The sequence below is a fragment of the Dendrobates tinctorius genome, unplaced genomic scaffold (assembly GCF_039654945.1).
Source record: "Dendrobates tinctorius isolate UK_male_01 unplaced genomic scaffold, ASM3965494v1 ptg000203l, whole genome shotgun sequence".
Classification (NCBI taxonomy): Eukaryota; Metazoa; Chordata; class Amphibia; order Anura; family Dendrobatidae; genus Dendrobates; species Dendrobates tinctorius.
The window spans coordinates 1460603-1475284 of record NW_027361870.1 but is presented as its reverse complement, the minus strand read 5'-3'; the positions used below and the strand labels follow the sequence as shown (position 1 = coordinate 1475284).

The window sequence follows — 14682 nt, the reverse complement described above, 5'->3', positions numbered from 1 at the left end:
TCTGAACCCATTTTTGGCAGTGTCCGCCATTTTGAGACCGGCACAGAAGCTTGGTGGATGTACCCTATAACTGAAATGACTGGTCACTTCATAGTGACTGCTGGAATTTCAGTCCATTTGTTCCTTTTTTTCGTGGGACTAGATCTTCTTCTTCTACTTGCACAACTTTGCTAACAGTCTTGGCTAAAATCTTTCTACAGACTAAAAACAAGTCCTATGTAATCAGATACTGCATTTATGTGTTATGGCCCCCATACACAAGAGATAAAAGTGGCTGAAATGGGCAATTTCAACCATAAGAAACGATCATCGTCTGGATCAGTGAAACGAATGATTGTTCGTTTCGACCGATGAACAAATAATGAAGACCGATTAGGTTTATTGGATTTTTTGAGATGATAATAAGCAATGAACTGTAATTGGTTAAAAAAAAAACCCCCAACATTTCAGATACAGTCTGAGAAGGGTTTTTTTGACCGTTCCGACCAATGAACGACTATTCATCAGCCCATATTTGTCTCGTATGTATGGGGCCTTTACTTTCTTCCATCTTCTTCCTATTCTACTGTCTGTAGGGTAACAATACAGTAACCAATAGTACGTGACCCCAGGAAAAAAAAAACACAAGCATGTTTGATTCTAGTCTGTGACCTTAAAGACATGGAAGCATTGGAGCAAGGTCTGCACAGGAGCTGTAAACACAAAATGGTTGAATAATTTTATTCAAGACTGTTTGCAAATAATTTTATTCAACTGTTTATTTTCTATTATGGACACCTTGAAGCGTGGAAAAAAAAATTGGTTAAAAAGTTGAACATTCTCTAGAGCTCCTCTTACATACTTACACTATCCAGTCAACAGCCAGTATCAATGACAAGTCATTTGTGGGAAGTCCAATGGCCTCTAGAATAATTGCTATAGTGAGAACTCCCCCTGCCGGTATTCCAGCGGCACCAACACTCGAGGCAGTAGCAGTCACACTGTGAATCAAAGAGAAATAGTTCAAATTAGTGGAAGAATATTGGAAACATAGAAAAGTATCAAAGAACTTTTTTAAGAATATGGTAATTTTAAATTATCTTTCCCTTGGAAGGAAGAAAACGTCTTTTGTTGCCTGTAGATTGATATCCTTCAAGTTATTGTCTGACCCATTAAAGATCTTTGTCTAAGAATTTCCGCCAACTAGTAACACCCATCTGTAGACCACAGTTCATTCAGATTAAAGTACTAGTCAGATGGGTGACAGGCAATGGTGCATCTCTCAATTGGTTAAAAAATGTCAGACTGTGGCAACAAATAATCACGAGAAGAACATGTGTATGTCTAGTGTTAACTCCCTCCTGATACGCAATATACGCGTGTATGATTTTTGGTGTGAACATATGGAGCGGGCTCAAGAACTTAGCTTGCACTATACACAGAGAATGCTAGCTGTATTATACAGATGACGCCTGTCTCTAATGGCTGTGATTGGAGCTAGTGCAGATCATGGTAGTTTAACCCCTCAAATGCTGCAGTCAATAGCTATCACTGCATCTAAGTGGTCTGCCAGAGGAGGACTCTCTTTCACCCAATAGACTAGAAAAAGAAAAACAATAAAAAATATAATTCAATTTAAAACAAAATTTAATAAGAACACCATAACATTTCAAATCACAATATTTTTCAATTCTGTGAAAAACCACTAACATTTGTTATCACTAGATAAAAAAAGTCAGAAATGTTAAAATACCACATTATTTGTCTTTCATGATGAACATTGTAAAAAAAAAAACCAAATACAAATGCCAAAAAACATGAAACATTGAAAAACTATAGAAGCTGGTAATTTAAATGATGTAATTCTATACTTCCCCCCAAAAAACAAGCCCTAAAATGGCTTTTTATGTCAACAGAATAAAAATGACTTTTGGAAAATGGGGATTTAAATAAAAATAAAAGTAAAAAAATGAAAAATAGCTGCGATGGCAGGTGCTAATTGCATAATAATCTTTGTTGCCTAAGAATATACGCTGAGAAGCTATAGTATATTAATTCAGTGAGATTCTGCTACAATTACTGACCTACACAGAGCGTCATTGTTTGGACTTGTTAGACTGGTTTCTGGACAGGCAATTTATAAACTTTGTATATGGTTTGAAGGTAACTCTTATAGCGGTTGTCCACTTTCAGGAAAGTGGGGCCAAACTATTTAAAATTCCAAAAATAACAAGCTCAGTAGGTATTCACGCTCCCTGTGTCCACCTTGCTTTCCTTCTTTTACTTTTCCAGAAAGTTAATTAGTCCTATACCCTATTTTTTTGATCATGTATGCCAAATTTGACCCAAAACAGCCTATATAGACTTCATTGTGTACGGTTGTGTCTGCTAAATTATTGTTCTGCAAAACAATGAATCATCCAAAATTTTCTAACCTGACATTTTGCGTGGGATCATTTGATTTACTGACATGGAAAGACTAGTATCTTACAGAATTGTGAAGATCTGTCCAGCATTTAGGTCATAGTTATTCATCTGGGCGATGAACACTGCTGCCATGCACTGGAATATAGCTGCTCCATCCATGTTCACTGTGGCCCCGATGGGAAGGATGAACCTGCTTATCCTTTTGTCAATGCCATTATTTTCTTCTATGCATTTGATCATGGTTGGAAGAGTTGCAGAACTAAGAAATAGAAAATTAAAAAATCGGAAAAGTTCTCAAAAAGTCATGTCCTGAACATTTTCATGTCTACTTTTCATGGCATCATGATGTACAGTGGGGCAAAAAAGTATTTAGTCAGTCAGCAATAGTGCAAGTTCCACCACTTAAAAAGATGAGAGGCGTCTGTAATTTACATCATAGGTAGACCTCAACTATGGGAGACAAACTGAGAAAAAAAAATCCAGAAAATCACATTGTCTGTTTTTTTTTCATTTTATTTGCATATTATGGTGGAAAATAAGTATTTGGTCAGAAACAAAATTTCATCTCAATACTTTGTGATATATCCTTTGTTGGCAATGACAGAGGTCAAACGTTTTCTGTAAGTCTTCACAAGGTTGCCACACACTGTTGTTGGTATGTTGGCCCATTCCTCCATGCAGATTTCCTCTAGAGCAGTGATGTTTTTGGCTTTTCGCTTGGCAACACGGACTTTCAACTCCCTCCAAAGGTTTTCTATAGGGTTGAGATCTGGAGACTGGCTAGGCCACTCCAGGACCTTGAAATGCTTCTTACGAAGCCACTCCTTTGTTGCCCTGGTGGTGTGCTTTGGATCATTGTCATGTTAAAGACCCAGCCACGTTTCATATTCAATGCCCTTGCTGATGGAAGGAGGTTTGCACTCAAAATCTCACGATACATGGCCCCATTCATTCTTTCATGTACCCGGATCAGTCGTCCTGGCCCCTTTGCAGAGAAACAGCCCCAAAGCATGATGTTTCCACCACCATGCTTTACAGTAGGTATGGTGTTTGATGGATGCAACTCAGTATTCTTTTTCCTCCAAACACGACAAGTTGTGTTTCTACCAAACAGTTCCAGTTTGGTTTCATCAGACCATAGGACATTCTCCCAAAACTCCTCTGGATCATCCAAATGCTCTCTAGCAAACTTCAGACGGGCCCGGACATGTACAAGCTTAAGCAGTGGGACACGTCTGGCACTGCAGGATTTGAGTCCATGGTGGCGTAGTGTGTTACTTATGGTAGGCCTTGTTACATTGGTCCCAGCTCTCTGCAGTTCATTCACTAGGTCCCCCCGCGTGGTTCTGGGATTTTTGCTCACCGTTCTTGTGATCATTCTGACCCCACGGGGTGGGATTTTGCGTGGAGCACCAGATCGAGGGAGATTATCAGTGGTCTTGTATGTCTTCCATTTTCTAATTATTGCTCCCACAGTTGATTTCTTCACTCTAAGCTGGTTGGCTATTGCAGATTCAGTCTTCCCAGCCTGGTGCAGGGCTACAATTTTGTTTCTGGTGTCCTTTGACAGCTCTTTGGTCTTCACCATAGTGGAGTTTGGAGTCAGACTGTTTGAGGGTGTGCACAGGTGTCTTTTTATACTGATAACAAGTTTAAACAGGTGCCATTACTACAGGTAATGAGTGGAGGAAAGAGGAGACTCTTAAAGAAGAAGTTACAGGTCTGTGAGAGCCAGAAATCTTGATTGCTTGTTTCTGACCAAATACTTATTTTCCACCATAATATGCAAATAAAATGAAAAAAAAACAGACAATGTGATTTTCTGGATTTTTTTTTCTCAGTTTGTCTCCCATAGTTGAGGTCTACCTATGATGTAAATTACAGACGCCTCTCATCTTTTTACGTGGTGGAACTTGCACTATTGCTGACTGACTAAATACTTTTTTGCCCCACTGTATATTAGCATTGTACACACAGGACAGCTAATAAGATCCTGTTATTTATAATTGAACCCACAATAAATAGACATTAGTGGCAAATCATTTGCTCGAAAGTAACCGCCCGACATGGTTGACTCCTATTGGATATTTGAAGTCCATCATTGTGTCAGGGCTTGGGCCCTCTAGAGAATCCTCTAGCAGTCTGGGGAGGTAGTCTAGGCTTGACTGTTGTTATGGTGTATCATGCCACATCTGTAGGATGAAGAGACTGCAGCTTCACATGCCAGGTATAGCTGCCGCCGTAAGCAGCTAAGCTACAATACCAGGCACAGCTGCCAAATGGAACTAAGCTACAGTAACAGGCTCAGCTGCAAAGTGGGACTAAGTTGCAATACCAGGCAAATTGGTAAATTGGACTAAGCTACAGTACCGGACACAGCTTACAAAAGGGACTAAGCTACAGTACCAGGCTCAGGTGCAAAGTGGGACTAAGCTGCAATACCAGGCAGAGTGGCTAAAAGGACTAAGCTACAGTACCAGGCACAGATGCCAGTTGGGACTAAGCTACAGTACCAGGCACAGATGCCAGTTGGGACTATGCTACAGTACCAGGCACAGACGCCAGTTGGGACTAAGCTACAGTACCAGGCACAGATGCCAGTTGGGACTAAGCTACAATACCAGGCACAGCTACTAAATGAAACTAAGCTGCAGGAACTTTATGAATGCCTATGTAAAGAATAAAGGGAACATGGTAATCCCTTTGGGGTTGAATTTATACTCATATATTGCAGAACCAGAAACCCCTTTAACAAAAGTAGACTAGCAGTAAATAAATAAAAGGTTAACCTTCTCAAAACTTGCTTACCTTGAAGAGGTCGCAAATGCTGTCGCAAAAGGAGTTATCAATCCTAACAGGAATGTGTAGGGGTTCTTGCGAGTAAAAGCAAAATAAATAAGAGGCAGAACGATCCCTCCGTGGATAATATGACCTAAAATAGATGCCATGATGTATTTTCCCAAACTGGTCACCAAGAGCACGATGTTTCCCATTTCAACAATCTTGCTCCCAACAAGAAACATGATTCCAATAGGAACATACCTAAATCACAAAAATACAATGTGACTGATGTCAATATGGCAAGAGTCAACATTTACATTTCATAAGATAATATAACATCTTGGATTCAGATTTGTTCTTTAAATAAAATAAAAGATTCAATTAGATTGAATCTATGGGTATCTGAGACAGACTGAGAAATGATCTCTGAGACACATCACGTTACTGCGCCTGGTATTAAAGTGGATCAAGAACGCAATATTACACGATCAAATAATCCCCGCTCGCTTGCTGGCAGGGCGCCGCCGGGCGTTTTGGGCTGGTGGGTGTCGGGAATTGGCGCATGCGCCGCTTACACACGGCGTCTGGCCGACATGACAAGCTGATGGTCATGTGACTAATTACGATGGGGTAAAAAGGTCCTGTGCCAAGAATCTCCACACTTCCCCTTGAGACAGCTAACTGGTATTAGCGAAACACGCGTCGGGGTGTCCCGAGACGCGGTGGTGGCACTCTATTTTGTGAGTATTCATCTCTCCCTGTTTCCCCCGTTCTTACTTTTGTTTTTACAATTTTTCCCATGTGGTCATTACATTCTCCTATGCGGTGATTACATTTTTCCCATGCGGTTATTAACAAGCGGGCTAACTTAGGCTATTGATAGCCAGGCCCTATATTAGTGCATGGGAATATTTCCACTATGGGATGTTAGTGTCTGACATTTAATTCCATGGGGGTTAATTATATGGGGAAAGTCACACTTGTTATGATGATATGAGCGCTACACGTTTCCCTGTTCTGGTGTCTACTTGAATACATTGTCTGCATATGTGTTATGCATTTTATTCTTTTTGTATGTGGTAATAACATTTATATATTTTTTATGCAAAACTCCTGTTGTTCTCTGGTTTCTCCATAAAAATACAATGTGACCGATGTCAATATGGCAAGAGTCAACATTTTACATTTCATAAGATAATATAACATCTTGGATTCAGATTTGTGCTTTAAATAAAATAAAAGATTCAATTAGATTGAATCTATGGGTATCTGAGACAGACTGAGAAATGATTACTGAGACATATCACGTTACTGCGTCTGGTATTAAAGTGGATCAAGAACGCAATATTACACAATCATATAATTGATTTTCAAAACCACCATGTAATGCATAATTTCACCAGTGGGGGCACTGCAGGGGATTAGAACATTTGCTGTGACAATATACTGTATGATAATCTTATTCCTGAAGGACCCTTCTGATAATAAAAAAAATCGCTTACTTTGTCTTCTATATATCATTTTGACTTGTGGGCCAACCTGAGGATTTAGCAGCCTCAATCACTGATTTGAGCCTGACTGATAAACATGGGAGTACTTCTGGGACATAGGGGCAATAGATAACTGCAGGAACAGTAGTTTTGTTAGAAAAGTTGGCTTGTTGGACTTACCACATAATCCAAGAAACAATAACCATTGTGGCCTCATTAAACGCATTGAAAAATTTTATCAGCTCTTCCCCTTCTGGACCCAACTTTTTTAAAGCTACTCCCAATATAAGTGCGAAGAGGACGAGTCCCAGAATGTTCATCCCTTCAACTTCCATCCCCACAGGCACCTGAAAAATTAACATAACACTGTTATCATTGTATTCCCAACTTAAAGGGATGTAAAGGGGTGCAACCAATCTGGGCTGGGCTCTAGGCTCTCTCTCTCTGACACATACACCCTTGGAAAAAAAACTAAGGTGGCACCTTTTCATCCTAGATAGCTTCTGGCCACTTGTTCTACTGACAGCAATCTCTTTTGACTCCACCATACACATAAACTCTTGGGTTGGTGAAATATTCATGTGTTTTCAATGCATAGAGAAAAGTAAGCTACTAACAGACGCTTCTATTGGCGGCTCATCTCTTGGGATAACAAAAGGATCGGGCATTTGGATTCACACTATTCGATCCTCATCTCTCCAGAAATCATGTATCCAGAGGGACAGTTAGAAGATCATGGTTGGCCATCCAACCCAAGTCATGGAGTTGAGTTGATTTTAATCTAATTTGTACATGGGTCTTCAATATGCATAATAGGTGGTAAATAAATAGTCTTCATGTTGATCAAACATGGAATAAGTGGACATCTTGCACTCAGTCTGGAGAACTATGATATATACACTCACTGGCCACTTTATTAGGTACACCTGTCCAACTGTGTGTTAAGACTTAATTTCTAATCAGCCAATCACATGGCGGCAACTCAGTGCATTTAGGCATGTAGACATGGTCAAGACAATCTCCTGCAGTTCAAACCGAGCATCAGTATGGGGAAGAAAGGTGATTTGAGTGCCTTTGAACGTGGCATGATTGTTGGTGCCAGAAGGGCTGGTCTGAGAATTTCAGAAACTGCTGATCTACTGGGATTTTCACGCACAACCATCTCTAGGGTTTACAGAGAATGGTCCGAAAAAGAAAAAAAATCCAGTGAGCGGCAGTTCTGTGGCCGGAAATGCCATGTTGATGCCAGAGGTCAGAGGAGAATGGGCAGACTGGTTCGAGCTGATAGAAAGGCAACAGTGACTCAAATTGCCACCCGTTACAACCAAGGTAGGCAGAAGAGCATCTCTGAACGCACAGTGCGTCGAACTTTGAGGCAGATGGGCTACAGCAGCAGAAGACCACACTGGGTACCACTCCTCTCAGCTAAGAACAGGAAACTGAGGCTACAATTTGCACAAGCTCATCGAAATTGGACAGTAGAAGATTGGAAAAACGTTGCCTGGTCTGATGAGTCTCGATTTCTGCTGCGACATTCGGATGGTAGGGTCAGAATTTGGCGTAAACAACATGAAAGCATGGATCCATCCTGCCTTGTATCAACGGTTCAGGCTGGTGGTGGTGGTGTCATGGTGTGGGGAATTTTTTCTGGGCACTCTTTGGGCCCCTTGGTACCAATTGAGCATCGTTGCAACGCCACAGCCTACCTGAGTATTGTTGCTGACCATGTCCATCCCTTTATGACCACAATGTACCCAACATCTGATGGCTACTTTCAGCAGGATAATGCGCCATGTCATAAAGCTCGAATCATCTCAGATTGGTTTCTTGAACATGACAATGAGTTTACTGTACTCAAATGGCCTCCTCAGTCACCAGATCTCAATCCAATAGAGCATCTTTGGGATGTGGTGGAACGGGAGATTCGCATCAGGGATGTGCAGCCGACAAATCTGCGCCAACTGTGTGATGCCATCATGTCAATATGGTCCAAAATCTCTGAGGAATGCTTCCAGCACCTTGTTGAATCTCTGCCACGAAGAATTGAGGCAGTTCTGAAGGCAAAAGGGGGTCCAACCCCTTACTAGCATGGTGTACCTAATAAAGTGGCCAGTGAGTGTATATATATATATATATATATAGCTCTGGCAAAAATTAAGAGACCACTGCACAGTTTTATAAAAATCAGCTTCTCTACATGTGTGACAGCCATTCCATTCCAGTGTCAGTTGAATTCCAACTCATTCAATACCCCTCATTCTAATGTGCTTCTGATTAGGGGGTCATCTGAACAAAATCTTATTTAACGAAGGAAAGCATAAAAAAACCTGCTGTGGTGTTCACAATCCTCTTGCAATAGGACAAGCTGGACGGCAAAACAAGTGCTAGTAATATCCCAAAAGCAATAGGAATGAAAAAATAACTTTTAACCATGCCAAAGGAGTTGAAAAGAAAAGTCTTGAGTGAGGAAAAGAAGGGCTCAATTCTGGCTTTACTAGCAGAGGTATACAGTGACCATCATGTTACCTCCATCCTTAAAATTTCTAAGACAGCAGTCCATTACAACAAGGTCAAGCAGCAGACATTGGGGACAACAAAGCTACAGACCGGCAGAGGGAGAAAACGACTCTCCACTGACCGGGATGACCGTCATCTTATTGGAATGTCACTCAGCAACTGCAGGATGACAACAAGTGACCTACAAAAGGAATGGTAAATGGCAGCTGGGGTGAAGTGCATGGCAAGAACAGTTCGGACCAGGCTCCTAGAGGCAGGGCTCAAGTCTGGTAAAGCTAGAAAAAAAACTTTCATCAATGAGAAGCAAAGGAGAGCCAGGCTGAAGTTTGCCAAAGACCGTAAGGATTGGACCATAGAGCACTGGAGTAAGATAATCTTCTCTGATGAGTCTAATTTTCAGCTTTGCCCAACACTTGGTAATGGTTAGGCGGAGACCTGGAGAGGCGTACAAGCCACAGTGTCTTTCACCCACTGTGAAATTTGGTGGAGGATCGGTGATGATCTGGGGATGCTTCAGCAAGGCTGGAATTGGTCAGGTTTATCTTTGCGAAGGACGTATGAATCAAGCCGCATACAAGGTTATCCTGGAAAAACAGTTGATTCCTTCTGCTCAGGCAATGTTCCCCAACTCTGAGGACTGTTTTTTTTCCAGCAGGACAATGCACCATGCCACACAGCTAGGTCAATCAGTGTGATGAAGGACCACCACATCAAATCTTTGTCATGGCCAGCCCAATCTCCAGACCTGAACCCCATGTTTTGGCATAGGTGGTTTCCTTCATTGGAGACTGCCCTTCCCGTGGTTGTTCCTTCCCGGGGAAAGACCTGGCTAGTCATTGCTTGCGTTGAGAAACACGTGATGGTGTCTCAGCGGCTTGTGTTTTGCATGTTTTGCATATTTCCCATAAGGGATGGGGGCATTGCTCTAGATCACTGCGTTGAGAAACATGTGATGGTGTCTCCGCAGTGTTGGATGTTTGATCTCCACGAGGTCACTCATCCTCATTTTTACAGTCTTTTACTAGGCATTGCTCCTACTAGCCAGTTTCCTACTCCACACTGATGAGGGGCAATACCCCGAAACAGCTGTCTGTGGATGGATACCATGTTTTGGCATAGGTGGTTTCCTTCATTGGAGACTGCCCTTTCCGTGGTTGTTCCTTCCCGGGGAAAGACCTGGCTAGTCATTGCTTGCGTTGAGAAACACGTGATGGTGTCTCCGCGGCTTGTGTTTTGCATGTTTTTGCATATTTCCCATAAGGGATGGGGGCATTGCTCTAGATCACTGCGTTGAGAAACATGTGATGGTGTCTCCGCAGTGTTGGATGTTTGATCTCCACGAGGTCACTCATCCTCATTTTTACAGTCTTTTACTAGGCATTGCTCCTACTAGCCAGTTTCCTACTCCACACTGATGAGGGGCAATACCCCGAAACAGCTGTCTGTGGATGGATACCATGTTTTGGCATAGGTGGTTTCCTTCATTGGAGACTGCCCTTCCCGTGGTTGTTCCTTCCCGGGGAAAGACCTGGCTAGTCATTGCTTGCGTTGAGAAACACGTGATGGTGTCTCCGCGGCTTGTGTTTTGCATGTTTTTGCATATTTCCCATAAGGGATGGGGGCATTGCTCTAGATCACTGCGTTGAGAAACATGTGATGGTGTCTCCGCAGTGTTCGATGTTTGATCTCCACGAGGTCACTCATCCTCATTTTTACAGTCTTTTACTAGGCATTGCTCCTACTAGCCAGTTTCCTACTCCACACTGATGAGGGGCAATACCCCGAAACAGCTGTCTGTGGATGGATACCATGTTTTGGCATAGGTGGTTTCCTTCATTGGAGACTGCCCTTCCCGTGGTTGTTCCTTCCCGGGGAAAGACCTGGCTAGTCATTGCTTGCGTTGAGAAACACGTGATGGTGTCTCCGCGGCTTGTGTTTTGCATGTTTTTGCATATTTCCCATAAGGGATGGGGCATTGCTCTAGATCACTGCGTTGAGAAACATGTGATGGTGTCTCCGCAGTGTTGGATGTTTGATCTCCACGAGGTCACTCATCCTCATTTTTACAGTCTTTTACTAGGCATTGCTCCTACTAGCCAGTTTCCTACTCCACACTGATGAGGGGCAATACCCCGAAACAGCTGTCTGTGGATGGATACCATGTTTTGGCATAGGTGGTTTCCTTCATTGGAGACTGCCCTTCCCGTGGTTGTTCCTTCCCGGGGAAAGACCTGGCTAATCATTGCTTGCATTGAGAAACACGTGATGGTGTCTCCGCGGCTTGTGTTTTGCATGTTTTTGCATATTTCCCATAAGGGATGGGGGCATTGCTCTAGATCACTGCGTTGAGAAACATGTGATGGTGTCTCCGCAGTGTTGGATGTTTGATCTCCACGAGGTCACTCATCCTCATTTTTACAGTCTTTTACTAGGCATTGCTCCTACTAGCCAGTTTCCTACTCCACACTGATGAGGGGCAATACCCTGAAACAGCTGTCTGTGGATGGATACCATGTTTTGGCATAGGTGGTTTCCTTCATTGGAGACTGCCCTTCCCGTGGTTGTTCCTTCCCGGGGAAAGACCTGGCTAGTCATTGCTTGCGTTGAGAAACACGTGATGGTGTCTCCGCGGCTTGTGTTTTGCATGTTTTTGCATATTTCCCATAAGGGATGGGGGCATTGCTCTAGATCACTGCGTTGAGAAACATGTGATGGTGTCTCCGCAGTGTTGGATGTTTGATCTCCACGAGGTCAATCATCCTCATTTTTACTGAACCCCATTGAAAACCTCTGGAATGTAATCAAGAGGAAGATGGATAGTCACAAGCCATCAAACGAAGAAGAACTGCTTCCATTTTTGTACCAGGAGTGGCATAAGGTCACCCAAAAGCAGTGTGACAGACTGGTGGAAAGCATGCCAAGACGCAAGAAAGCTGTGATTAAAAATCATGGTTATTCCACAAAATATTGATTTCTGAACTCTTCCTGACTTAAAACATTAGTATTGTTGTTTCTAAATGATTATGAACTTGTTAGCATTATTTGAGGTCTGCCAGCACTGCATTTTTTTGTTCTTTTGACCATTTCTCATTTTCTGAAAATAAATACAAAATTTAGTGCTTGGAAATTCGGAGACATGTTGTCAGTAGTTTATAGAACAAAAGAGCAATTTACATGTTACTGAAAAATATACCTATAAAGAAAAAGATCAGACAAACTGATTATTTTGCAGTGGTCTCTTAATTTTTGCCCGAGCTGTATATACACATACACTAATTAAGAGTAAAATGTGATCATGAAAGTCTCATTGGACCTCCTGGACACATAGTACCCACTCCAGTCCATTGCTGATCAGAATCATGCATGCAGCGTTCAAAAAGACATTTGCCATTTTCCCAACCATAATGCACTGCTGTAATAAACAGCCAACCAACACAGCTGGGGTCCAATTTTTCAGATTTGCTATGTTTTAGTAAACTCCTTTTGAGCGATAATGAGCACATAGATATTGTGCCTTGCATGGCTACTTTTCAAACTTCAAAGTCTGATAGATAAGTCTGTCTTCTGTAATAAATTGGAATTCTTAAGAAACTCCAAGTAATGAACTAGCCCGGACAATTAGCAGAAGAACAAATGATCCTGTGCAGTAAGTCTGGTCTGTGCCTCACTTGAACTCTTTTGGTTATCACAAATATGAAAATGACTGGCTAATCCCTAATGGCGGAAACACAAGAACATCACGGAATGGTATCAAGTGCATGTTAATTCACAGTTTCCTGTAACAAGCCAGACAGGGAATCATTAGATGTGGCTTTAATGAGTATTTGTGATGTTGGTCTGTACTCTAAAGTAGTCATTAGTATGCAGATACAAGGAAACCACTGGGATCAGGAGGTGATGTGAGGGACACATGAGTTTTAAGATATTTTTATTGGAGGCTGACTTATATCTACATTCTGTTCTCTAAATTAATGAGCAGGAACCATCAAAGATAATGAAGGGATTGTATGCATTCAATATTAGATATTAAGTATAATCCGGTTATATCATATAGTGTAATAATTCATTAACGTGTTCATAAACACTTGCATTTATTATGTGGGTGTCCCTCCGATACACCATGATGGTGATCTGACGGCTGGGGATCTGTTGTTGTGCTATTTTTCCGGAAGTGACATCGCTACAGACCAGAGCAACTCCCCACTTTAGCTCATATAGAGAAGCCAAAGGGTACCCCCAAACCATCTGCTACATCAGGACATGTAGACGGGTTGTCCAGTTGGGGCAACTTCGTTAAGTAATTCCCTAATATTATAGATATGAGATCTGTGTTATTTCAAAAGTGCATGGTGATCTATCTATACCTACATATGTGAGGACCGATTGAAAGCTTTTATTGCAGAAAATTTGGGTAAAAGCTTTGAAAAGTTGGAATTTTTTTGCATAACAGGGAGTTGTGTAAAAATTCTGATAATTTTGGTACTTTCACTCCAGTTCAAATTGGCTCTGCCAAAATTGGCGAACCTGGAGGTAGGGCATGCCATGACCCAAGCCCCCTGTCAGTTTAATCACAAATGCTGGCGTTTTGTAGGCCAGAAATGCTACTCTAGTCTGTAACTGGAGTAGCATTTCTGGCACAGAGGTACATGCCACAAATGAGATGCTCAAATTCATGCACCTTTTTTTCTATTCCTGGAGAACCCCTTTAATGAATTCAGCACTGTGTACTACATGAATACTGGCTTAGTGTGAGTGTGTGCTGCTTCAGTCTTGATAAATCAGCCCCATGGTTAGTAGATTATAGCCTTCACTACACTTAGAACCTCACCCGCTCGATGGTGATGTTTCCATCAGTTGTGTTCCTTATGTACGTCACATACTCAGTTGCGTACTGGAAAAAAAAAATTAAAAAATGAATTAGAAAACTGTTTATTTTGCAAATTAACTTTTTCATGTGCACACTACAGACAGGGTACCTAGCCTGCTATCAGCCAACCGATCATGCAGCCAACACCTTTATAAAATCCATCCATACACCTTACATAACTGTCGGCCAAATGAATCTCCCCCAACTCTCCCATTCACAAGAGCGCTCAACTAGCCAGTGCCCCTGTGTTCTCTTTGAGAAAGTCACTGCCAGATATCTCTAATGATGGCTTATCTCTCTGAGAACAAAAGAGACAGCAGTCTGAAAGTGGACGTGATGGATCATTTTGTTGGGAGACAGTTGGCCGCCAACATTAGACTCTTGGCCAAAGCTGTTGATATCGGCTTGTCTGGTTGATGATAACCAAATGTGTATGGTGGCCTTGAAATGTATGGCTACTGTAAGATGGTTTGCTAGTTCTCCTGACATGTGTCTTAGTAAATGCTTGCATTCCCCACAAAATTAGAATTCCGGAGCAGATTTTCGCAGAATTTTGACTCTTTGAATAGTGTCAGAGGGTGTATTGGCACACACTATTGAGTTGGGGATTGCCGTTGTCAA

At 41.9% G+C, this 14682-nt stretch overlaps 1 protein-coding gene across 1 annotated transcript in view; it reads right to left on the bottom strand.

Moving 5' to 3' along the window:
• The window catches only part of SLC1A4 (solute carrier family 1 member 4), a 45543-nt gene that overhangs the window by 6884 nt on the left and 23977 nt on the right, over nucleotides 1–14682 (bottom strand). The window contains exons 3-7 of the mRNA XM_073553774.1: nucleotides 14023–14085; nucleotides 6858–7024; nucleotides 5215–5448; nucleotides 2471–2665; nucleotides 846–980 (exon numbers count right to left, since the gene is read on the bottom strand). Coding sequence (XP_073409875.1) covers nucleotides 846–980; nucleotides 2471–2665; nucleotides 5215–5448; nucleotides 6858–7024; nucleotides 14023–14085 — 794 coding nt within the window. The remainder of the gene's footprint in view (nucleotides 1–845; nucleotides 981–2470; nucleotides 2666–5214; nucleotides 5449–6857; nucleotides 7025–14022; nucleotides 14086–14682) is intronic.